At 36.1% G+C, this 25,196-nt stretch overlaps 1 protein-coding gene and 2 gene segments (V, D, J or C); all 3 read right to left on the minus strand.

Moving 5' to 3' along the window:
* Window positions 1-1,273: 1,273 nt before the first annotated feature.
* On the minus strand, window positions 1,274-2,686 carry LOC134312151 (Ig heavy chain V region-like). The segment is given in 2 exon segments: window positions 1,274-2,273; window positions 2,361-2,686. Coding segments are annotated over 2 exon segments (447 nt in total).
* A 2,852-nt stretch (window positions 2,687-5,538) lies between these two features.
* On the minus strand, window positions 5,539-6,346 carry LOC134311349 (Ig heavy chain V region-like). The segment is given in 2 exon segments: window positions 5,539-5,966; window positions 6,054-6,346. Coding segments are annotated over 2 exon segments (447 nt in total).
* A 3,923-nt stretch (window positions 6,347-10,269) lies between these two features.
* amph (amphiphysin) overlaps window positions 10,270-25,196 on the minus strand; it is a 41,403-nt gene continuing 26,476 nt past the window's right edge. Inside the window, exons 16-25 of one of the 2 annotated variants that reach the window (XM_062993857.1) lie at window positions 21,359-21,397; window positions 20,101-20,286; window positions 19,752-19,802; window positions 18,459-18,509; window positions 18,041-18,091; window positions 17,457-17,498; window positions 15,387-15,647; window positions 13,331-13,504; window positions 11,969-12,070; window positions 10,270-11,491 (exon numbers count right to left, since the gene is read on the minus strand). In XM_062993857.1, the coding sequence (XP_062849927.1) occupies window positions 11,387-11,491; window positions 11,969-12,070; window positions 13,331-13,504; window positions 15,387-15,647; window positions 17,457-17,498; window positions 18,041-18,091; window positions 18,459-18,509; window positions 19,752-19,802; window positions 20,101-20,286; window positions 21,359-21,397 (1,062 nt within the window). In that variant the 3' untranslated portion in view covers window positions 10,270-11,386. The remainder of the gene's footprint in view (window positions 11,492-11,968; window positions 12,071-13,330; window positions 13,505-15,386; window positions 15,648-17,456; window positions 17,499-18,040; window positions 18,092-18,458; window positions 18,510-19,751; window positions 19,803-20,100; window positions 20,287-21,358; window positions 21,398-25,196) is intronic. The other variant, XM_062993858.1, reaches the window with a different exon arrangement.

Consider the following 25,196-nt stretch of genomic DNA (forward strand, 5'->3'; position numbering starts at 1 on the left):
CTGGAAAAAGTTGCCTTTTTAATGGTGCCATGTCTCTCAAAAATGCCAACATATGCCTCTGTGTCCACTTTGAACCTTCACAAACATGCAAGTCACACATGACATGTAAACTGATAACCCCAGCATAAGAGATGTTGGCTTTTGCGCCTTTCACTGACAACAGTCTGGATGGTCATTTTTGTATTTGGCACTGCCAATTGTCCTAAAAACAACCTGAAACATGGACTCATATAACCCCAGCACATGTTTGTTTTACAGCTTAATAAGACAAAGTAAAATATCTACTTAGTGTCGGCATAGTAGCAGGAAATACTGACCTCTGCTAGCCTGAGCTGGACAGTTGGAGCTGTACTGTTGTTTAAATAAGCATTTTTACTTTTCAGGTTTGCCCTAGGCTGACGGCATTTGATCTATGTACATGAATGTAATAGGTAACCTTTGGCCTAGTGTTCTTATCTTGACTTGGGTTGCAAAGATTAACAAATCACAGATTATTTTTATTGCAATTACAACATGTCCAGAGCTTTGTGTAAATTTTTTATCAGTCAAAAAAAATCTGGACATTTGTTAATTATAAAGGCAAAATAACAAAGCCAAAACTGGTTTGAATTTAACCAAAAATGTAAGATGTATGCTAGTGTTGACCATATTATTATTTGTTTTAATATAACTTGGTTCATGGTTATATAATATACTGTATATATAACACAGTCTGTATTATATATATATATATATATATATATATATATATATATATATATATATATTAGGGCTGTCAAACGATTAAAATTTTTAATCGCAATTAATCTCAGAATTTCATATAGTTAATCGCGATTAATCACATTAAAAAAAATCTGTGTAAATGTTATAGAAAACAAGGATTTTTAAGTGAAATGTTACAATTACAATGGTGAACACATTTGATGCTAAATGTACTGATGTTAAAAACTGCTGGGACAAGAGAAAACTGTAAGGGAGTTTTATTCACTCACATACTAGGCAGTAAATGTCAGATTGTAGGTTAGAATTTCTCCATCAGCAAACATTGTAGATCAGCGGTGCTTTAGGTGGGATAAGGCGTAGTTATTGTATCAGACTTGTCTGTGGTTGTATCGTGACGATGGTTTGATGGACGTTTCTACACGAAGTGAGTGTGTTTTGACCCTTTGGGGCTTCCATAGTTTATGAACTAACGTGCTCGACTCAGCTTTCCGGTATTCGGTACAGAAGAAGAAGTTAATTAAGTGTAATAAAGTGTTCTGCTCCCGACAACTTGTGAGTAGCTATAGCGTGTATTTATTTCTTTATTATGCAAGTGCATCACTACCACGATCGGTTACATTATGTTAACAAACCGCAAATGAAAAACGGTGGCAAGTCCGACATTAAAACGTTTGTTCTACCAGTCAAGTGTCAACATGAACTAGAATTTGCGTTAATGGCACTAATTTTTTTAATCGCGTTAAATTGAGGTCGCGTTAATGCGTTATTATCGCGTTAACTTCGACAGCCCTAATATATATATATATATATATATATATATATATATATATATATATATATATATATATATATATATATAATACAGACTGTGTTATGTTCATGTATTTTATGTATATGTTATTGAAATAGACATATGCAACATAATACCTTTTGACCATATTCATTTGCTTTTTTTTAAATATAACTTTGTTCATGGTTATAAATACAAACTGTGTTATGTTTATGTATTTTATGTAGGCTATATGTTATTGAAATGGACATGTGCACTAACCTATACGAAACAAAAGCAGAAGAGGTTGAACATGGTGTATGCTGTATGCTTTTTGTACATGAGAAAAATGCTTTTCTACAACTATTTATTTTAGTTCATTTCTGCCACACGGTTTGTGGTTGTAAATAAGCAGTATCAGGAAATCTTGGTATTTGTGCAGATGTTCTCAGTCTCTGAGTAACAGTGCCATCCTTCCACAGGGCACAGTAATACGTGGCCGTGTCCTCATCTCTCGCGTTAGTAATGGTCAGATAAGTCGTTTGCTCTTTTTTGGCTCCATTAAACCTGCTAGAAAAATCAGCTTCAGCAGTGGGGCTTGAACTGCCTGCTCCAAAGTACAGAATGCGGCGCAGACCTTCTCCAGGTCTCTGTCTGTACCAGTGAAGAGCATATGAGCTCAGAGAAAAGGCGTCGTCCACATTACAGGAGATGCGCTTGCTCCGGGTTTTTCGGACAATCTCCCACTCTGTGGAGTGGCTTAACTGTGCCCTGATGCACCCTAAACATCACAAACACAGATCAACATCATAAAAACCAACAAAGAAACAACTGATCATTCATGCTGGAATTGATGTAATTGTCTCACCGACTAGAACCAACACAAAACATGCTGCGGTCAGTCTGGACATGGTCTGTGCGTTTACACCTCAGCTTTACACAGCTCACCTGGTAAGTGAAGTCTTTTGGTTGTTAGATGTGAGGAGGGTAAGAGGTCCTACATTCAAGTGCAGAGAACATTCACGTAACTCTGTGTGGGTGGAGCATTAGGGCCATTTTACTGGATGGAGGTTTTGGACAAAGCGAGCACCATGTCATTATGAGCCAAAAATACAAACTGCATAGTGGAAAAAATGGCAACAACCTACATAAAGCCAAATAACACAAAACTGGCTTCATTTACCTGATTTGTAATGTAACATTTATGTTTATGTTAAAACATTCTGACCATATGATTTTTTTTCATGGTATTTATTCCAGGGGAAATAATATGAATACAAACTGTTTAAACAAATAAATTAATAAATAAATAAATACTTAGACACTTTTGTAAAGGTTTCCATAAAAAAAGTGGACAGTTCTTAAAAAATTAAGAAGATAACAGTTGCCTTTCTGGTTCACATCCCAAAACACAAAGCACTGTAAACCGATATCTGTTTACAATTATTACTTATAAAAAATAACTTATAAAAGTTATGGGGATCTGTTGAATTAAACTCTGATATTTGTAGCGTTAAATGAAGTTAGTTTCTTGAATTAGTTGCAGAAATTAAGACTAACTGAAACATACTGTTAAATGCGATCTTATCACCCAGTTTACCTTAGTTTTCACCTCAAATTTACACCAGCACTACAAGTTTAAACCCCATTTATACAAGCACTGGTTAGCAAAAATAGTTCCTTTGTTTTTACACACCCAGCAGGATCATTTCTTATTTTGACAAGATTCTTGGAGTTAAAAATGATTGGACAGAAAAATATCAGTGTTAGATTAAATAATAAGTTGTAAGTGATCATTATTGTGAGAAACCTTTGTGTCTTTAAAGTGTTTTCATATTTAATAATACGTGTATCTTGTTATTCTCATGAGAAAATTAGAAATATGAAACTGTTTTAGCTGAAAACTAAATTATTATTATATTATAAAAAATTATATTATTATTATTATTATTATTATTATTATTGATATTATTATTATTGCTGTTGTTGTTGGAGTATTAAAAACTTTTTCAACAAAAAAAAAAATCGAAAATAAATTTGCATGTTTTAATGACATTTATTTATATGCTAAGGTTAATAATCATGAACTACATTTAAAAAGTGCATTTAAATACTACTACTACTACTACTACTACTTATAATAAAGGTTTTACACACCTTTGAAATGTGTACAAATGTAACTTCTATTGGTTTAAATGATAAAATGGCATATTTAATGTATTCCTGCATATTTGTATTTTTATTTATTAATTGATTGATTCTGTAATGAAATGTAATCAGACTGTTGAACCACAGAAATATGTTCAGAGAAAAACCTCTGTTAGAACCACCGTGAGAGTCCAGGTGCAGTTTTTCAAGTCATTTAAAGATAATAAAGAAAGTCTGGCAGTGAAACTTTTACAGTATGTCTTATACTTTAGTACAACATTTATTTTTATTGCATATTTAACGTTTCCTTAAGTACAGAGCTTAAATATACAAATAATCACATGCTGCTCAAGAGCTGAGTGCTGCTTGTATTGATTTTTAATTCATACTGACCCTACAGCAACTAAAACATTATTAGTTTTGAAAGAAATACTTTTTTACAACCATTTATGATTTATTATATATGCATTAATGTGGGATTGTTTCATAATTTACTTAATATTTAACTAGTAATGATACTAATTAATTAACATCAGCTTTAATGTGTTGTCTGAATGTTATAAATATGGTGAATAGAAAATAGTCGTGTAAAAAGAGACAAACTGACAAAAGTACAGGAAAAAGATTTTTTTGAATTACTGACCACCTTTCCCATTAATTAATAAACTAATCGACTTTCAGTGGTTTGTGAACTGAGGACACTAATTGTTTTAGTTGTGCTAGTGAAATCTTTGTTTATTCTTGCTTGATACAAAACTTCAGCTGCTCATGGACTGCAGGCAGGCCAGTCCAGCACACACACTGTCTCTATGAAGCCACACTGTTGTGGCACATGCTGAATAAGGTTGTTTAGCTGAAGTAACCTGGAAAAAGTTGCCTTTTTAATGGTGCCATGTCTCTCAAAAATGCCAACATATGCCTCTGTGTCCACTGTGAACCTTCACAAACATGCAAGTCACACATGACATGTAAACTGATAACCCCAGCATAAGAGATGTTGGCTTTTGCGCCTTCCACTGACAACAGTCTGGATGGTCATTTTTGTATTTGGCACTGCCAATTGTCCTAAAAACAGCCTGAAACATGGACTCATCTAACCCCAGCACATGTTTGTTTTACAGCTTAATAAGACAAAGTAAAATATCTACTTAGTGTCGGCATAGTAGCAGGAAATACTGACCTCTGCTAGCCTGAGCTGGACAGTTGGAGCTGTACTGTTGTTTAAATAAGCATTTTTACTTTTCAGGTTTGCCCTAGGCTGACGGCATTTGATCTATGTACATGAATGTAATAGGTAACCTTTGGCCTAGTGTTCTTATCTTGACTTGGGTTGCAAAGATTAACAAATCACAGATTATTTTTATTGCAATTACAACATGTCCAGAGCTTTGTGTAAATTTTTTATCAGTCAAAAAAAATCTGGACATTTGTTAATTATAAAGGCAAAATAACAAAGCCAAAACTGGTTTGAATTTAACCAAAAATGTAAGATGTATGCTAGTGTTGACCATATTATTATTTGTTTTAATATAACTTGGTTCATGGTTATATAATATACTGTATATATAACACAGTCTGTATTATATATATATATATATATATATATATATATATATATATATATATATATACAGTATATAATACAGACTGTGTTATGTTCATGTATTTTATGTATATGTTATTGAAATAGACATATGCAACATAATACCTTTTGACCATATTCATTTGCTTTTTTTTAAATATAACTTTGTTCATGGTTATAAATACAAACTGTGTTATGTTTATGTATTTTATGTATATGTTATTGAAATGGACATGTGCACTAACCTATAGGAAACAAAAGCAGAAGAGGTTGAACATGGTGTATGCTGTATGCTTTTTGTACATGAGAAAAATGCTTTTCTACAACTATTTATTTTAGTTCATTTCTGCCACACGGTTTGTGGTTGTAAATAAGCAGTATCAGGAAACCTTGGTATTTGTGCAGATGTTCTCAGTCTCTGAGTAACAGTGCCATCCTTCCACAGGGCACAGTAATACGTGGCCGTGTCCTCATCTCTCGCGTTAGTAATGGTCAGATAAGTCGTTTGCTCTTTTTTGGCTCCATTAAACCTGCTAGAAAAATCAGCTTCAGCAGTGGGGCTTGAACTGCCTGCTCCAAAGTACAGAATGCGGCGCAGACCTTCTCCAGGTCTCTGTCTGTACCAGTGAAGAGCATATGAGCTCAGAGAAAAGGCGTCGTCCACATTACAGGAGATGCGCTTGCTCCGGGTTTTTCGGACAATCTCCCACTCTGTGGAGTGGCTTAACTGTGCCCTGATGCACCCTAAACATCACAAACACAGATCAACATCATAAAAACCAACAAAGAAACAACTGATCATTCATGCTGGAATTGATGTAATTGTCTCACCGACTAGAACCAACACAAAACATGCTGCGGTCAGTCTGGACATGGTCTGTGTGTTTACACCTCAGCTTTACACAGCTCACCTGGTAAGTGAAGTCTTTTGGTTGTTAGATGTGAGGAGGGTAAGAGGTCCTACATTCAAGTGCAGAGAACATTCACGTAACTCTGTGTGGGTGGAGCATTAGGGCCATTTTACTGGATGGAGGTTTTGGACAAAGCGAGCACCATGTCATTATGAGACAAAAATACAAACTGCATAGTGGAAAAAATGGCAACAACCTACATAAAGCCAAATAACACAAAACTGGCTTCATTTACCTGATTTGTAATGTAACATTTATGTTTATGTTAAAACATTCTGACCATATGATTTTTTTTCATGGTATTTATTCCAGGTGAAATAATATGAATACAAACTGTTTAAACAAATAAATAAATAAATAAATACTCAGACACTTTTGTAAAGGTTTCCATAAAAAAAGTGGACAGTTCTTAAAAAATTAAGAAGATAACAGTTGCCTTTCTGGTTCACATCCCAAAACACAAAGCACTGTAAACCGATATCTGTTTACAATTATTACTTATAAAAAATAACTTATAAAAGTTATGGGGATCTGTTGAATTAAACTCTGATATTTGTAGCTTTAAATGAAGTTAGTTTCTTGAATTAGTTGCAGAAATTAAGACTAACTGAAACATACTGTTAAATGCGATCTTATCACCCAGTTTACCTTAGTTTTCACCTCAAATTTACACCAGCACTACAAGTTTAAACCCCATTTATACAAGCACTGGTTAGCAAAAATAGTTCCTTTGTTTTTACACACCCAGCAGGATCATTTCTTATTTTGACAAGATTCTTGGAGTTAAAAATGATTGGACAGAAAAATATCAGTGTTAGATTAAATAATAAGTTGTAAGTGATCATTATTGTGAGAAACCTTTGTGTCTTTAAAGTGTTTTCATATTTAATAATACGTGTATCTTGTTATTCTCATGAGAAAATTTGAAATATGAAACTGTTTTAGCTGAAAACTAAATTATTATTATTATATTATAAAAAATTATATCATTATTATTATTATTATTATTATTATTATTATTGCTGTTGTTGTTGGAATATTAAAAACTTTTTCAACAAAAAAATCGAAAATAAATTTGCATGTTTTAATGACATTTATTTATATGCTAAGGTTAATAATCATGAACTACATTTAAAAAGTGCATTTAAATACTACTACTACTACTACTACTACTTATAATAAAGGTTTTACACACCTTTGAAATGTGTACAAATGTAACTTCTATTGGTTTAAATGATAAAATGGCATATTTAATGTTTTCCTGCATATTTTTATTTTTATTTATTAATTGATTGATTGATTCTCTATATGTATTTAATATTTAAAATGAGAGCTTGAAAGATGTTTAAAATGTAAATATCCAGCCTAAGAAAAAGCAACTGCCTTCTTAATTTTTAATTAAAAAGAAAGAGAAAATGTAAAAGAATTTTGAAGCTGGTGATAGATTATTATTATTATTATTATTATTATTATTAATACTATTATTATTTATTATTATTTTATGTTATTATTTTTATTTTGTTTCTGCAGAAATTATATTTTTATTATTGTTATTATTATTATTTTTTTGCTGTAGAAATTACATTATTAATATTATTGCTGTTGTTGACGTTGGAGTGTTATAAAAACTAAACTTTTTCAACAAAAAAAAATCGAAAATAATGTTGCATGTTAAAAAATTTTTTTTGTTAAGGTTAATGTTAAGGTTAATAATCATGAACTACATTAAAAAAGTGCATTTAAAAAATACTACTACTACTACTACTTTTAATAAAGGTTTTACACACCTTTGAAATGTGTACAAATGTAGCTTCTATTGGTTTAAATGATAAATTGGCAAATTTAATGTATTCCTGCATATTTGTATATTTATTTGTTAATTGATTGATTCTCTATATGTATTTAATATTTAAAATGAGAGCTTGAAAGATGTTTAAAATGTAAATATCCAGCCTAGAGAAAAAGTAATTGCCTCCTTAATTTTTAATAAAAAAAGAAAGAGAAGATTTATAATATTCTTGAAGCTACTGATAGATGATTATTATTATTATCTGTTATTATTTGTTTCTGCAGAAATTATATTTTTATTATTGTTATTATTATTATTTTATTGCTGTAGAAATGATACTATTATTCATATTTTATTGCTGTATAAATTATGTTATTATTATTATTATCTGTTATTATTCTTATTTTATTGCTGTATAAATTATATTATTATTGTTGTTATTATTATTATTATTTTATTGCTGTATAAATTATATTATTATTATTGTTATTATAATTTTATTGCTGTATAAATTATATTATTATTATTGTTATTACTATTACTTTATTGCTGTAGAAACTATTATTATTATTATTATTATTATTATTATTATTATTGCTGATGTTGACGTTTTGTTGTTGCTGCTGTTGTTGGAGTATTAAAAACTGGTTATTCAGTAAAAAATATATATGTCAAAATGGTAACCAGACTTTTTAGTCTTAACTTCATGACGGTTAAACAATAAAATTAAATCAATTATTAAAATACACTTTATTCTTTTTTTTATTATTATTATTATTATTATTTTTATTATTTATACACTTGTCGCAGTAGGCCTGTTGAGTCCGCCAGTCAGTTACAGTGTGACAAACACTCACACATTCACTCATGTGAATTAAGCTTAGAGGAACTTTACAGTATTTACACAATCCACCTTCTGCATGTTTAGACAAAAGAAAAAGAATAACCTAACAGAAAGCCACGCATCCAATATTACCAGCGGGTATCATGGGAAATGGATGAATACATTAATAAAACGTAATAATGGTTTGCAAAAAATGCATCGTGAATTAAACGACCATTTGCAAAATGAAGATAATAGCGCCCTCTACTGGTCACTTCTGCAGGTTAATTTTGATGATTTACTGTCTGGTCTCCACACACATTTCCTCTGTGTTCCAGTTTACTCCCACCTGTCAAAAACTGCCTACTATAAAATGTTCCTTGGTGTGAATAAACAAAGCCAATTACTGACATAGGAGGGATACTTTGACATCTTTTTAATTGACTGGAATGGTGATTGCATGTGAGACCTTCTCATCAATCATCAGTGTGTGGCCAGATTCTCTTTGGACTTTAAATTCTAAGTCACAGGTTGTTACAAGGCTTTTACAGTCATGTGCATGATTTTGGAACAGCACATAGAAGAAATGTTCATACATAATTAGCTGCACTTAAAATAAGTAAAGTAAAACGTTCATTTTGTGCTAAAATATTGTAAACATGTCATTCTTTTTATTATTATTATAGGTATATACTGTATATACCTATAATTTAAGGTTCATTATTATTACCTTCATTATTATTATTATTATTATAAGTGTTTATTATTATTATTATTATTTGTATTATTATTATTAGTAGTAGTAGTATTACTATTATTATTATTACTATTATTATTATTACTACTACTATTAAAATAATAATTATTATTATTATTACTACTACTATTACTATTATTATTATTATTATTACTATTATTATTATTACTACTGTTATAATAATTATTATTATTACTATTATTATTATATTATTATTATTATTAGTAGTAGTAGTAGTAGTATTATTAGTATAATTTTTACTATTAGTATTATCATTATTACTATTATTATTATTATTACTATTGTTATTAATACTATTGTTATTGTTTTTACTATTATTATGGGTTTTCTTACGGCATTTTAGCTTGTTTAGTTGTGATTAATTAGCACCCAGTCCAGAATGTATTCCAGTTTTCTCTAGACCCTCCATGACCCTGATTAGAGGGAACCTGTTTCTGAAGAAACAGGGCAGCTGTAGCCTAGTGGTTAAGGTACTGGACTAGTAATCAGAGGGTTGCCGGTTCAAGCCTCACCTCTGCCAGGTTGCAACTGTTGGGCCCTTGAGCAAGGCACTTAACCCTCAATTTCTTAGACAGTATACTGTCACAGTACTGTAAGTCACTTTGGATAAAAGCGTCTGCTAAATGCTGAAAATGTAAATGTAAATGAAGAACAATGATGAATAAAAGACATCCCTCAATGATCGGCCTAAAGTAAAAGCAGACACATGTAACGTGTAAAACGACAAGTTTCCTGAAGCAGAACCTCAGAACCAGATAAAGATTTTTTATTTACTTTACAGATAAATGAACACACAAATGTGCTTCACTAAATTCTCTACAGTGAAACCTAACAGTACAAACACAAGAGTGACTTTTACCTCTAGACAATCACGACAATGGTTACTGTTTAAACCAAACGACACATATTGCATATTTTGCAGATATCGCATCCCAAAATTCTCCCAGTCAGCTTTATCTTAAAAATATAAAGTTAAATAAATAGAATTTCTCATAACATAAAACTTTATGCAACACCTTTGTCATGTACGTCCACAAGATCTTTTTTTTTTTACTGGTTATGTAAGTGTGGATATAAGGAAGCTGTATTTAGAGCTGCTTTTTGCCAGACATTGCACATTCTTAATTTGTGTACAGACTTCCATGTTTGTGCTCTCCAGCTTTGGATATACCTAGTTTGGCAGGAGCACAAAAAGTCTTGAATGTAGAAATTGCGTCCTTAGTACTACACGGTTCTATCTGCCATTCTGTCACAAAGACTGAGCCTTATAATAAATACTAAGTTCACAATATGTTGATTTTTTTTTATTTCCTCAGATATTATCACCGAAGCTGTACGTGTCCAGCCATAGAAAACTACAGAAAACATTAACAACGATGCAAGGGAACATTTAGGTTGGTCTTAAAGGAAACATTGAAGTCTTGCATAACACTTAGAACGGTTAAATATATCATAGCACTACAAATTCTGATAAGATTTGCTGCAGGGCAACAAACTCAGTACGATACAACATTTTTTTGCCTTTAAAGCGCTGAAGAATTTTCATTTTTGTTTTCCTTTAAACAGACAGGGATTAAACGTGGAGGTCACCACAGTTTCAAAAAAGCACACATCAATTCGCTTCTGCTTACAAGTGAACAAACTAAAACACTGAGTTCTCGGTTTAAGAATGGGGTAGAAGACCTATCGCATCATGCTGTGTTATTTAAACGCCGAGGAACTCTGCGTGTTCCATCGTTTGAAGATTTCCTTTTTGATCCGATTATTTATTAGTTTGTTCTGTTTGACAGCAGCCAGTCGGGTAGATCTGTCTGTCTGTAGCTCTCGGCTTTCTCATGCACTGTCCCAGCATGCTCTGAGGCTTTAACCCAGTCTCTGTATGAAGTTCTCTGGAAACAGTCCTTTCTGAGCAGACGCGCCCTGCTGTAGCCAGTCGCTCTCCTTGATGCCAGTCAGCCAGCCAGCATCCTGCAGAGGCAGTTAGTAAACATCAGTCAGTGTCATACAGCTACATGCACTTGGTTGGTTCATTTACTTTGACTGATTGGGAATTTTAGCTACACCTACTGTATTTAATTTTTAAAAAAGCCCAGACTGTCACTTCACACTAAGGAGAGTCCATAGGAGAAGAACTAGAAGCCTAAAGCATTTGGGGAGATTGTGTAATGATGAACGAGCTCGGTCCTGCCTCTGGATTTTTCAATCTTGTGAAGCATCATAGGAGAAGACTTTATGTTACATTGGCAAAGACATGATGCAAAATATTAAATGCTGGGGTGCTATTGATGGTTTTGATTTCTGACTAAGATAAATTGAATCAAACGTTAAATCTTTTAACTCTTAATGAACCACAAAGACAGTTTTCATGACACACTTGTCCATCATGTCCATCATCATCATCACCATTACCATCATACTGGAGCTGACTCTAATTCACAGACATACCTGATCTTCAACCAGCTCTGTGGGAACAACAAGAACAATGTTTCCTCTTTTCAGATCCAGCTCATCTGAGTTTGCAGCCTCAAAGTCATGCATGGTTTCAACCTAAACAAGAGAAACCAGAGATAAGACAAAACAGTAACAGTAGTACCTTGTTGCAATACAGCTTTAAGACAGTTAGCTATAATAAACTTTTTGCAGCACTGTGGTTTGATTATGGGCATTTTCTCAATTTAAGCATTTTCTATATTGTCTTTATCTCCCTGAATTTACAGGAGTCCCTTCGACATATAAAAGATCTAAGAATAATTCCTGTTTCACACTTGCAGATTATCAAACTAAGTAAACTGACAGGTATGTTTACAGTGTTTGCTACGGCTCTGTATCTTTTCAGGGGTCCATGTGTCATCAAACTTCAAGGTCATGATATCCTACCTCGTATAATTTTAAGACAAAATTCCATTTTCCCCCTGTTTACTTGTCTCATGCCCTACAAAACAGCCTCAAGAACCATATAGCTCCAACCCTTCTGGATGTTTAGCTAATTTGCATAATATCTGAAATCACATACATTTTAAACTAAGAGTTAAAACTATATAAAATGTCTCTGGATTTTCCCTAATCGAAGGGAACCTAAGACCCTGAGAACTTGAACTATAGTGTTGTTGGCGGATGTGAATCAAAAACATGGGTGACATGGAATTAGACGTAGTGCATCTGTGTTCTAGCCTCCTTCAGGAATGGTCCCATACTCACATATTGGGACATACTGGGCTAATATGCTTAGACTTAAAACTTAAAACTGCTTGTTGTTGTATTTTGTATTTAAGTTTGTTTAATCATTTTGTCCTTGAGAATTCATATAAAGCTTGTTTACCTTGAGCACAATTACTACACATGTACACATTTACATTACTATTTTCAGCATTTAGCAGATGCTTTTATCCAAAGCGAATTACTCAAGGGTCCAACAGTAGCAACCTGGCAGTGGTGAGGCTTGAACCAGTACCTTGACCTCTAGGCTACAGCTGTTGCAACTTTGCAGATGCTGTCATCCAAAATGACTTACAAATATCATTGCATACACTTTAAGCCATTTAGGGTTTAAGGGCCTTGCTTAGGGTCCCAACAGTAGCAACTTGGCATTGGTGGGGCTTGAACCGTCAACATTCTGATTACTAGTCCAGTACCTTAACTGTTGAGCTGCCCTGCCACCCTGCAACCATGTCAAATCCTTACAAGCAGTGACATCTTTAATAATAAACGGGTGCATGTGTTTGAACACTTGATTCCTCACACTGTATATCTGCTGTTAGGTTTATATAGACGTCTATATCTATGAACCTATTAATGCTGTCTACTGACCTTGTACATGAAGCCTGGAGGCATGTCCGGTGAGGAAATGTCTTTGGCCATTTGACTGTCCGGTGTCACTCCGTCTCCAGTGATAGTTGGAGATGTGATGTCACCGTCTCGGTCATCGTCACCCTCGTTGCTAGAAGCAGGTTCTATTATCACGGACGGTATTGACATTTTCTCCTGAGATGAGACCAGACACAACGACATGTTAGCACAAGATGTAAGATGTGAAATGAGGATTATCAAGCATATAGTAATGAACGGTGTAAAGTTGTATTTTTTATTCCATAAAACAAGACACAATATAAGAAAATACAGTGTATCACAAAAGTGAGTACACCCCTCACATTTCTGCAGATATTTAAGTATATCTTTTCATGGGACAACACTGACAAAATGACACTTTGACACAATGAAAAGTAGTCTGTGTGCAGCTTATATAACAGTGTAAATTTATTCTTCCCTCAAAATAACTCAATATACAGCCATTAATGTCTAAACCACCGGCAACAAAAGTGAGTACACCCCTTAGTGAAAGTTCCTGAAGTGTCAATATTTTGTGTGGCCACCATTATTTCCCAGAACTGCCTTAACTCTCCTGGGCATGGAGTTTACCAGAGCTTCACAGGTTGCCACTGGAATGCTTTTCCACTCCTCCATGACGACATCACAGAGCTGGCGGATATTCGAGACTTTGCGCTCCTCCACCTTCCGCTTGAGGATGCCCCAAAGATGTTCTATTGGGTTTAGGTCTGGAGACATGCTTGGCCAGTCCATCACCTTTACCCTCAGCCTCTTCAATAAAGCAGTGGTCGTCTTAGAGGTGTGTTTGGGGTCATTATCATGCTGGAACACTGCCCTGCGACCCAGTTTCCGGAGGGAGGGGATCATGCTCTGCTTCAGTATTTCACAGTACATATTGGAGTTCATGTGTCCCTCAATGAAATGTAACTCCCCAACACCTGCTGCACTCATGCAGCCCCAGACCATGGCATTCCCACCACCATGCTTGACTGTAGGCATGACACACTTATCTTTGTACTCCTCACCTGATTGCCGCCACACATGCTTGAGACCATCTGAACCAAACAAATTAATCTTGGTCTCATCAGACCATAGGACATGGTTCCAGTAATCCATGTCCTTTGTTGACATGTCTTCAGCAAACTGTTTGCAGGCTTTCTTGTGTAGAGACTTCAGAAGAGGCTTCCTTCTGAGGTGACAGCCATGCAGACCAATTTGATGTAGTGTGCGGCGTATGGTCTGAGCACTGACAGGCTGACCCCCCACCTTTTCAATCTCTGCAGCAATGCTGACAGCACTCCTGCGCCTATCTTTCAAAGACAGCAGTTGGATGTGACGCTGAGCACGTGCACTCAGCTTCTTTGGACGACCAACGCGAGGTCTGTTCTGAGTGGACCCTGCTCTTTTAAAATGCTGGATGATCTTGGCCACTGTGCTGCAGCTCAGTTTCAGGGTGTTGGCAATCTTCTTGTAGTCTTGGCCATCTTCATGTAGCGCAACAATTCGTCTTTTAAGATCCTCAGAGAGTTCTTTGCCATGAGGTGCCATGTTGGAACTTTCAGTGACCAGTATGAGAGAGTGTGAGAGCTGTACTACTAAATTGAACACACCTGCTACCTATGCACACCTGAGACCTAGTAACACTAACGAGTCACATGACATTTTGGAGGGAAAATGACAAGCAGTGCTCAATTTGGACATTTAGGGGTGTAGTCTCTTAGGGGTGTACTCACTTTTGTTGCCGGTGGTTTAGACATTAATGGCTGTATATTGAGTTGTCTTGAGGGAAGAATAAATTTACACTGTTATATAAGCTGCACACAGACTACTTTTCATTGTGTCAGTGTCATTTTGTCAGTGTTGTCCCATGAAAAGATATACTTAAATATCTGCAGAAATGTGAGGGGTGTACTCACTTTTGTGATACACTGTACAGTTTATAATTCTAAAAAATTAATTTTACTTTATAAGCACTTTATGATACAAAATACTTATACAGACAACCTGTACTAGAGTACAGAATCGTGTCAATATCTACCTCCAGTTTCACATTCTTTGCAGCCCCTTCCTTACTGGTTTCTTCCTCTGGTTTGACCTCTACTGTACCAGAGTCATTCTCAGCTTCGGTCTCTACCGTACCCACTTTATCTTCTGTATTGATTTCTACTGTACCAGCCTCATCATCTAGTTTGCTTTCTACTGCACCAGCTCCATCCTCTGGTTTGCTTTCTACTGCACCGGCTCCGTCTTCATGTTTGGTCTCTATCATACTGGTGTCATCTGGTTTGGGTTCTATAATCTAAAAGATGCAATCAGGTGTGAGAGCCAGGCTCAAACAGCCAATCATTCGGATGGATCTGTGCAGGGGAGCACATGAAGGAGCACTGGAAACAATGAAGGGCATGAAGAGCAGTTTAACTGCAGCAGTTTAACTGTCTTCAGTGAGTGGGGGATACGGATCAGTTTAGGGCTAAACTGAGCAAAGATTTACCAACAACCATACCATTTGAGTTGGGAAAGGGTCACTGGGAACAATTAAGGGTGGACACATGCCATGGTATTTGGTTGTTGTGTTTAGGAGCACGAGGGAAAGGGATTGTTGGCTAAAATGAAATTTAAACTTCAGATTTACATAATCTAAAACCTCAACTAGCACTTCTATCAGTTAGTCCTGGTATAGTCACTAAGGTACTATCTACTATCTTGTCGAATTACGTTTAAATGATCATTCTACATATGATTTTTCCTCTGTAGTGGACATTTGTAGTTATCTATATTCTTAAACTAGGGAAAATGACGTAAACAAAAAACTCTGGACTCTGGACCTCAAGATGGTCACAGTGGGTCCAGAGCCTACCCGGAAACACTTGATGCAAAGTAGGAACACACAATGGACAGGCTGATAATCGATCACAGATAATCACACACATCCATTAGAGCAGCCACACTCCTTTTGGATGTTTTGAGAGGTTAAAGCCAAGGAAATCTAAGTACTTAAATGAAACCCATATGAACATAAAAGGAATATGCCAAACTCCTCAAAGAAAGTAAATAGATGCATCATCAAGGGTTAGATGTAAACCCTAACCCTAAAACCTAACCCTAACCCCAACCCAGGTCCTTGGGACTTACTCTACCAGCTGTATGTATGGAACCCAAATAAAATAATCGGAAATATCTGAGACAAAGCTGATTTAGCACATTACAAAGTCATATTTACCTCCATTACAGTACCAAAAACACTCAAAAATCACAATACCGTGATTTAGAATGACAGAGAATATGACAATAATGGAGAAATGGGGTCACCATTAAAACCACAAAAGGTCATCTGTACCACCAAAGCTTACAGTCATCATCATACAGATTTACTGAATATGCTGAATTTACAGATTCAGTGTCAAATAGGGTTTTCCTTGCAGATGTATCATGACCTTGTGGTGTCATGGTTTAAATGTACATTTGACTTCAAATAATAAAAAATACAAAGAAAAACTAAAAAAAAATCAACACATATAACAAAATACAAACACGTCCACATCACTTGATAATAAATGTTTACTTAAATGGAGGAGCAGCTCAGAAAACTGTGATTTTAAAGTAATCTTTAAATGCTTTTCTGAGCCGTTTGGTTCTCATCTGAGTAATGAGAACCAAAAATATGAATTTTATACAGTATCCATCCATCAAATATCATTTCCATAGAAAAGTCAGTGTGAAGACCAGTTTGTTTGAATTAATATCAAAACGTAGTTCATTAACACTAGTGAATTGATGTACTGTCTCCTCAAAAGCTGCTTGGTTGATCTTGAAATCTTGACTTTTACGTCCAAGCCAATAAAACACTGTATCATCAGTCAGCAAATGTAATTTATCACTGTACTGCTGCCTGTATTATGCAAATCAACATTAAATTTAACCCTATAGACTTTACGAGTCTTGTTCTCAAAATAGATTTGTTAAATTCTTAATAGATCTGTGAATAAAGCAGAGAAGCTTCCTGGTGAGACAGTACACAGAGCAGACACCACATCTGTAGTACTTTAAAACAACAATTTGACAGCTATGGGCCTGCATTCATCATGACATAATCAGTATAAGTAATTACCGGAGCCTCGTCAATAGGAGACTCTTTATCTTCTGCAGGAGCCTACACACACACAAACACAACCCATCATTTCATCCACACAGTCACTAAAGGCAAGGGTGACCACATGAATTACCACATGAAATTATAAATACATACATAAATACATGTCATTTATAAATACATAAATATATAAAAATACATACATTTAACAAAAAGAAAAAAAAAAACCAGAAAATCCTACCAACACTTTAATAAATAAACACTGTAGTTACAAACACAAGTTGGAATAATTTGTTTTCTTTTATTTACACAAAAGAAGGTACAAGTCTGATGACTCAAGCAGGGTTATGATGTAAGTACATTTTGGGAAAGTGTGGAAAGTGTGGTTTAATCAAGGCACGGGAGGGCACGTTCTACATATTCCTTTCTAGCACTGTATAACGTTAGGATCCGTCAGGGTTCTCATCAGTTGTTAAAATAACAGGAACGTTTTAGAATGGCAGGAACCCCCCATTATTCAATTAATGACTACAGCTTTGGGGTGGATAAGCAAAAAGAAAATAATAATTATAAATATTAAAAAAACAATGTAGAGGTTTTACCAGAGCCACTGCAGGCAGGTCCTCTCCTGTTTCTGCAACTGGAGCAGATTCCTGCATATAGCAAACATTAAAACCTCACACCATAAATGTACATACCGTCACTAAGTTAAATAACTTTACTCATAAATGTTGGGGTTAGGCATTACGACCATGCAATTACAGGGCTTTACCTGGGTGCCTTTAGTGAGGCCTGACCCACCCTGTCACAATAACATGAATAATAAATTTATTTGCACAATATGTGCATTATTTTTTACATTTAATTGGCTGGTTAGAACCCATCAAAGGGCTGGTAATAGTTTATCTAATGGACAGATCCAGTCTAGCTGCTTTGGAAAGTATAAAGCCAAACGTATGAGTCAGTTCTTTAATCTTTAAATTCCTCTCTCATAAAATTGAAGACATAATTCATAGTTACCGGAGCTTCCTGGCTGAGTTGCTCCTTCTCAGTATCATCAGTTGTTGTGGTCTACACATAAAAACGTTCTTACTTTAGTGACCAATGACACCATCCGGACACTCAGTGTACATCTAACCACTGTGCAATGTTCATTATTTAAATTATAAAGCAAAATTCTGATCAATTCTTATTTTAAAAGATCAATCTTTCAGATTTGTGGCAGAAATAATTAGAATGCAAAAGAAAAATGATTCTGTCACTGAATACAGCTGAGTTAATCTAAGGCAGTATGGATTTTATTTCAATTATATTAATAACTGCATCAATAAGAAACACTGACCTAGATACAGGGCATAGACAAAATAATGGAAATCTGTAATACCATATTAACACCAAATTTTGCCTCCAGTACAGATTTAACCCTATTTTAGTTAAATGTGCACCCCTAAATAAATTATAAACAGAATTATTTGATAAAAGAAAATGAAATAAAAAGTCTACACCAAGAATACATCATAGCTGGCGCTTATATTAATCCAAATGAAACCAAACACATAATGAAACAAATACTTTAGACAATAAATGTTCAAAAGTATGTGGACACCTGACGTGACCTTGTCGGACATTCTTTTTCAAAACCATGTACTTTACAGCTGGAACAGCCTCATCTCTCCTTTCTGCAAAGGCTTTCCACAAGATTTTGTGGGAATATAATAATAACCAAAAAGGCCTGGCTCTCAATCAATGTTCCGATTTATCTCACGTGTGTTCAGTTTGGTCGGACCATATCTTTTTTTTTTTTCTTTTTTTTTTTCTCCCATTTTCCTCCCTTTTTTTAGTGTGTCCAATTGCCTGATTGCGTCATGCTTCCTCTCCACCAATGCCGATCCCCGCTCTGATTGAGGAGAACGAAGCTAACCCACGCCCCCTCCAACATGTGGGCAGCAGCACTCTTTTACCATCTCTGTGCAGGCACCATCAATCAGCCAGCAGAGGTCGTAATTGCATTAGTTATGAGAGAGACCCTATCCAGCTTTTTTTTTTCTTTCGTGTGAATGAAAATCCTGAACATAATTGGAAGCAATGTCTACATACTTTTGGCCACTTAGTGTATTAAAAATGAATACATATTCTAAATAAAATAAATCCAAAATGTTACAGACAATACAAATAAATAAAAATACAAAAAGAAACACAAACTTTTACAGCCATCCAGATTCTGATGTACATAATTCTACACGGCACCTATATGAAGCACCGTTTTGATAAGCAGCAGACAGTGTGAGGCTGAATAAGACAGAAATCACGTACCTCAGTCTGCTCTGCTGTTTCAGGTTCCACAGCTTCAGACTCCACTGTGGTCTTAATGATCAGCACAGCACACAGAAACACACCATTAACTTCTGTTCATTCTGTCAGTTCACATGTGATGAGCAGGCGGTAAAAAGCAGCAAAATAAAGTCCAGCAAAAATAACCAACAAAAATGAAGTGGAGATGGTTTGATGACGGCGGGAGAAAGATGGCATGAAATGAAGATGGAGACAAAAAAATAAGGAGGCATGCTGATGATAACACTGATGATGATGATGATGAGGACAGCGATGATAACGATGCGTTCACGATGATGACAATACCCCAAAATACCCCAGTATCACTCACAGACTCAATCTCTGCAGGCGGGCTGGTAGCAGCCTCGATCTCTGCTGGTTCAGTTGTGGTGTCTGCAGGAGGTGTAGTGGCAGGACCTTCATTGGCCTCAGCCTCTGGGGAAGTGGTCAACTCCCCTTCTGCCCCTTGGGCTGCTTCTGTACCAGTTTCTGCCTCTTTAGGGGCCTCAGTTTCAGACTTTACATATTCACACACAAAATCAGTACGAGCATTAAAATGCTTTTTTCTCAGACGGTTTGGTCTCACATACAAGCAGCATAAAGAAAAAACTCCAGTGATGTTTAGTAAAGCGTCAAAGAGAAACATCAACACACAGTGGACTCCTGACATCAGGAGAGCATCCAAATAAAAATAAAAGTAATGTGGTCAGGACAAACAGCATTTTTTAGATGTGCAATGCTGGAACTTTTCTGTTTCTGTTTCTGTTCTGAAGAAAAGCTCGGCTTAAAGAAACTCCAGTGACCTGCACAGAGCTCTGACCTCAGTCTCACTGAACAGCTTTGGAATGAACTGGAACATCAAGGCTTTCTTGACCAACATCAGTGCCCAGCCATATAAATGCTTTTTTGATTGAATGGGCATTTCCACAGACAAAATTTTAAACCTCAGAAAAGCCTTTTGAGAAGAGTGGCTGTTGTCATAGATGAAAAGATCACATAGAGTTCATACAATCCTAATTCTATTTGTTTTTAAAATGGGATGTCCATCAAGGTAATGGTCAGGTACTTTTCATACACATAATCTTTGAAATAAACTTCTGAATATAAATCCATAATGACCTTTACTGCTTTTTGTATAAAATGTTATTGTTATTATTATGAATAATAACAATAATTATTTTGATTATGTTTATCAAATACAGTACAGTGTTGTCAAAAGTCTCTGATAATTAAGGCCCTACCTAATTCACAGCTGTGAAAATTGCGTCACGGACCTTAGCCTTTTCCCACATATATGCAATTTCCAAAATGTAAGATTTTTGTTTAGCATTTAGCAAAAAATTTTTAATATTCGAAATGTCCAAGATGGTGCAGAAAAGCAGCTCAAAAAAACATGAATCAGGTAAATGAGTTTGAAACCCCCCAAACCAATTCCGTGGACGCAGAGAGAGGGTGTCAAAACACGGACGAGATCATTCAATTTATGCGTAAAATAAAGCACAATTTCCTGTGAATTAGATAGTACCCTAATTATAATATATAGAACTACATACATAAATGATTGCATTAACCAGAATATAGTGACTCACCACAACATCTGCCACAAAAGCTGGAGCTGAGGAATCGACCTATCAAAGCAAAGGAGAGAGATAAAGGAAAGGCATGTGAGGTTAATAAAACCTTCAACATCTAGTATATTTGTCATTTATAATCTGTGTTAGTTGTGAAGGTCAGATGTTAAAAACACTTTCTAAAGAGAAGTATTTTAGGAATAAGGATCATTGAGGGAAAAGGAGGATTAATGGGATGATTACAGCATTAAAATAATGCTAGGTGTGTTTAGTAAAGACGCTACTTACAGTTACAGTCAAAGGTTTATATACTGGTAAAAACGTTTATTATGAAAGTTTTGGAATGTTAACTATGCACAATTTTGGCAATTTTGGTAAATGTTGGTAAATTTTACATATTTCATAGGTTTGTTGTGGGTTTTCTGATAATATATCAATTATAATAATTATAATTATAATAATCAAATAATTTATACAGCAACCTTGATTTAAAACGATATGGTGTTTTAAAACAAAATGCTAATAATTATAAACTATAAAGTATAAATAATAATCATAGCCGCTGACGAACGTATTCTCCATAGTGATTCTAATTGACTAGAGATTTTATTGGCAAATGTAAAATGAGTATCAGCGTTTTCTGTGTATTTCCCATGCAAGTCCTTAAAATCTATTGGGGTTGGAAAAAATACTAAACCAATTAAAGGCAACGGAAGTTTCTTCTTGTTTATTGTGTTTAAATTAATGAATGCAAGAGTAGGTTTGGGCACGGCACTAGAGAAAACACTCAGTGCTAATGATTAATCACTGAGGAATCAATTTGCCCAAACAGGTTACCCTAAAAACAGCCTCAAACATTCTTCTAGCAGTTAGTATTACATGTTTGTTTACCTAAGTAAAGCCAAGTTGTGTTTACCTAAACAAACCTGAATTGTGTAAGTAAATAGAACACAAAAATGCTATTTAAAATGACCAGGAACACACAAACACCCAAAGCAAGCAAAGGAAAAACAGGGGAAAGAACCAGGGTCTGTAGACTGTGGGGAATTCCAGGGTCTGTGGGATTTGTAGCAGGAAACTGGAGCTTCATCTGCAGGCAGGTAAGGGCATCTTACTGTGTTCTACGCTACACTACAACTAAAAGCGAGAAATTCAGGTACCTTGTCCTTCTCTGTATCTATGTCTTGGTACAACTTTCCATATCTGCGATTTGCAACTTCATCTTCAGATAAGTCCTCTGGTTCTCTCAGACTTGCTGCATATTCCACAGCGGGAGTGTTTGGACTAGGGATGTCCTTTAGGTCACTTTCACCAGGCCAGGGAGAAATATTGTCTTCTTGACCAGTACAGGAAAGGAAGCCACTACTGTCACTCATCTCTGGCCAGAAGCCTTTACAGGAGTTGTCTGGATCAGTTCCTGGAGGAGGAAAGGCCGCCCACTTGGCAAATTCTTGAGACTGTTTGCCAGAATTCATCCCTTCCCCACCTACATTCCTATTTAGATTGGAGTCCCAGTCCACTGCCCATCCCTGGCTGCTTTCATTGGCAAAAGGATCCTGGTTACTCTCACTTGCAAAGAGGTCCTGGTTATTCTCACTTGCAAAAGGATCCTTGTTATTCTCGCTTGCAAAAGGATCCTGGTTAGTATCATTGGCAAAGCTGTCCTGGTTCCTCTCACTTGCAAAAGGGTCCTGATTACTCTCATTTCCATAGGGGTCCTGGTTGGTTACACTTGCAAAAAGGTCCAGGTTACTCTCACTTGCAAAAGGATCTTGTTTACTCTCATTTGCAAAAGGATCTTGGTTACTCTCACTTGCAAAGGGGTCCTGATTACTCTCAACTGAAAAAAGGTCCTGGTTACTTTCACTTGCAAAAAGGTCCTGGTTACTCTCACTGGCAAAAGGACCCTGGTTAGTCTCAACTGCAAATGTGTCCTGGTTGGTTGCACTTGCAAAGAGGTCCTGGTTCCTCTCACTTGCAAAGAGGTCCTGATTATTCTTATTTGCAAAGAGGTCCTGATTATTCTCATTTGCAAAAGGGTCCTGGTTACTCTCACTGGCAAAAGGGTCCTGGTTAGTATCACTTGCAAAAGGGTCCTGGTTCCTCTCACTTGCAAAGAGGTCCTGGTTATTCTCATTTCCATAGGGGTCCTGGTTAGTCTCACTTGCAAAAAGGTCCTGGTTAGTTTCACTTGCAAAAGGATCCTGGTTAGTCTCACTTGCAAAGGGGTCCTGGTTAGTATTACTGACAAAGGGGTCCTGGTTAGTATCACTTGCAAAGAGGTCCTGGTTATTCTCAACTGCAAAAGGGTCCTGATTACTCTTATTTCCATAGGGGTCCAAGTTGGTTGCACTTGCAAAGAGGTCCTGATTACTCTCACTTGCAAAAGGGTCCTGGTTACTCCCACTGGCAAAAGGGTCCTGGTTAGTCTCACATGTTAAATGATCTTGGTTACTCTCACTTGCAAAGAGGTCCTGATTACTTTCACTTGCAAAAAAGTCATGGTTACTCTCACTGGCAAAAGGGTCCTGGTTAGTCTCACTTGCAAAAAAGTCCTGGTTAGTTTCACTTGCAAAAGGATCCTGGTTAGTCTCACTTGCAAAGGGGTCCTGGTTAGTATTACTGACAAAGGGGTCCTGGTTAGTATCACTTGCAAAGAGGTCCTGGTTATTCTCAACTGCAAAAGGGTCCTGATTACTCTTATTTCCATAGGGGTCCAGGTTGGTTGCACTTGCAAAAAGGTCCTGATTACTCTCACTTGCAAAAGGGTCCTGGTTATTTTCGCTAGCAAAGAGGTCCTGGTTACTTTCACTTGCAAAGAGGTCCTGGGTATACTTATTTCCATAGGGGTCCTGGTTAGTCTCACTTGCAAAATGATCCTGGTTACTTTCACTTTCAAAAGGGTCCTGATTACTCTCACTTGCAAAAGGTTCCTGATTACTTTCACTGTCAAATGGATCTTGACAGTCTGCCAACTCTCCTGCTCTGGTTTCTTGATTAGCAAAAACAGTTGTCTGACCCTTAAGATCAAACAGATCACCCCCTGGATCAATGTTATCTCTCGTAGGCATTTGAAATATATCTGGTTCTGATGGCCCAAATGAGTTGGCAAATGGATCAGTCCTGGTACCGAAAGAGTCTTCCCCTAACGCTCCACATTGATCACTCTCTGAGGTGCAAAAGGGGTCTGTGGATCCTAAATCTGTAAGGTCTACGTTCTCTTTCTGCTCTGTGTTCTGAACAGGGTCTGTTTTGTTGAAGACTAACTCAACTGAACTCTGCTGTCCAGGTTCTGATGCCCCAGGGGGCCTCACTGACTCCAACACTGGGGACTGGTCCCAGTCAGCTGTAAAATAACTGTCACCAAAACTTGTACCAGCTGTGGTGTTTTGTTCCATGGAAGCTACATTAGTATTATCCACAAATCCCTCTTCAGTAACACTGCCACCGGTGACTCTCTGATTTACTATTCCCCCCTCACACTCTGTAGACTCAAGTTCATCATCAGCACTGACCCAACCCCCATTCTGACCTTGAGTATCTCCCCACTCCTCAGCAGTCTCATAGTCAGATCCTGACCCATCCAGATCTGCCTGACCTTTTAAGCACCAGTTAGAAGTATCTTCACCATCTCCATCATCACCTGTGTGCAAATCATGCCCACTACCCTCTGTGGCCTCTGTTATCTCTTGCCCAAATTCATTTGTGAATATAATTCCTGGCATAGACTGTCCAGCTCCTCTCTCTTCCAAGCTTTTTTCTAGACCCCATCCTGTCTCATTTTCCTCCCACCCAAACTGAGGCTCTAGTGCTACCACCTCATCAGGAACCATCTGACCCAGCTGCTCCTCAACCC

The sequence above is a fragment of the Trichomycterus rosablanca genome, chromosome 4 (genome assembly GCF_030014385.1).
Source record: "Trichomycterus rosablanca isolate fTriRos1 chromosome 4, fTriRos1.hap1, whole genome shotgun sequence".
In the NCBI taxonomy this organism is placed as follows: domain Eukaryota; kingdom Metazoa; phylum Chordata; class Actinopteri; order Siluriformes; family Trichomycteridae; genus Trichomycterus; species Trichomycterus rosablanca.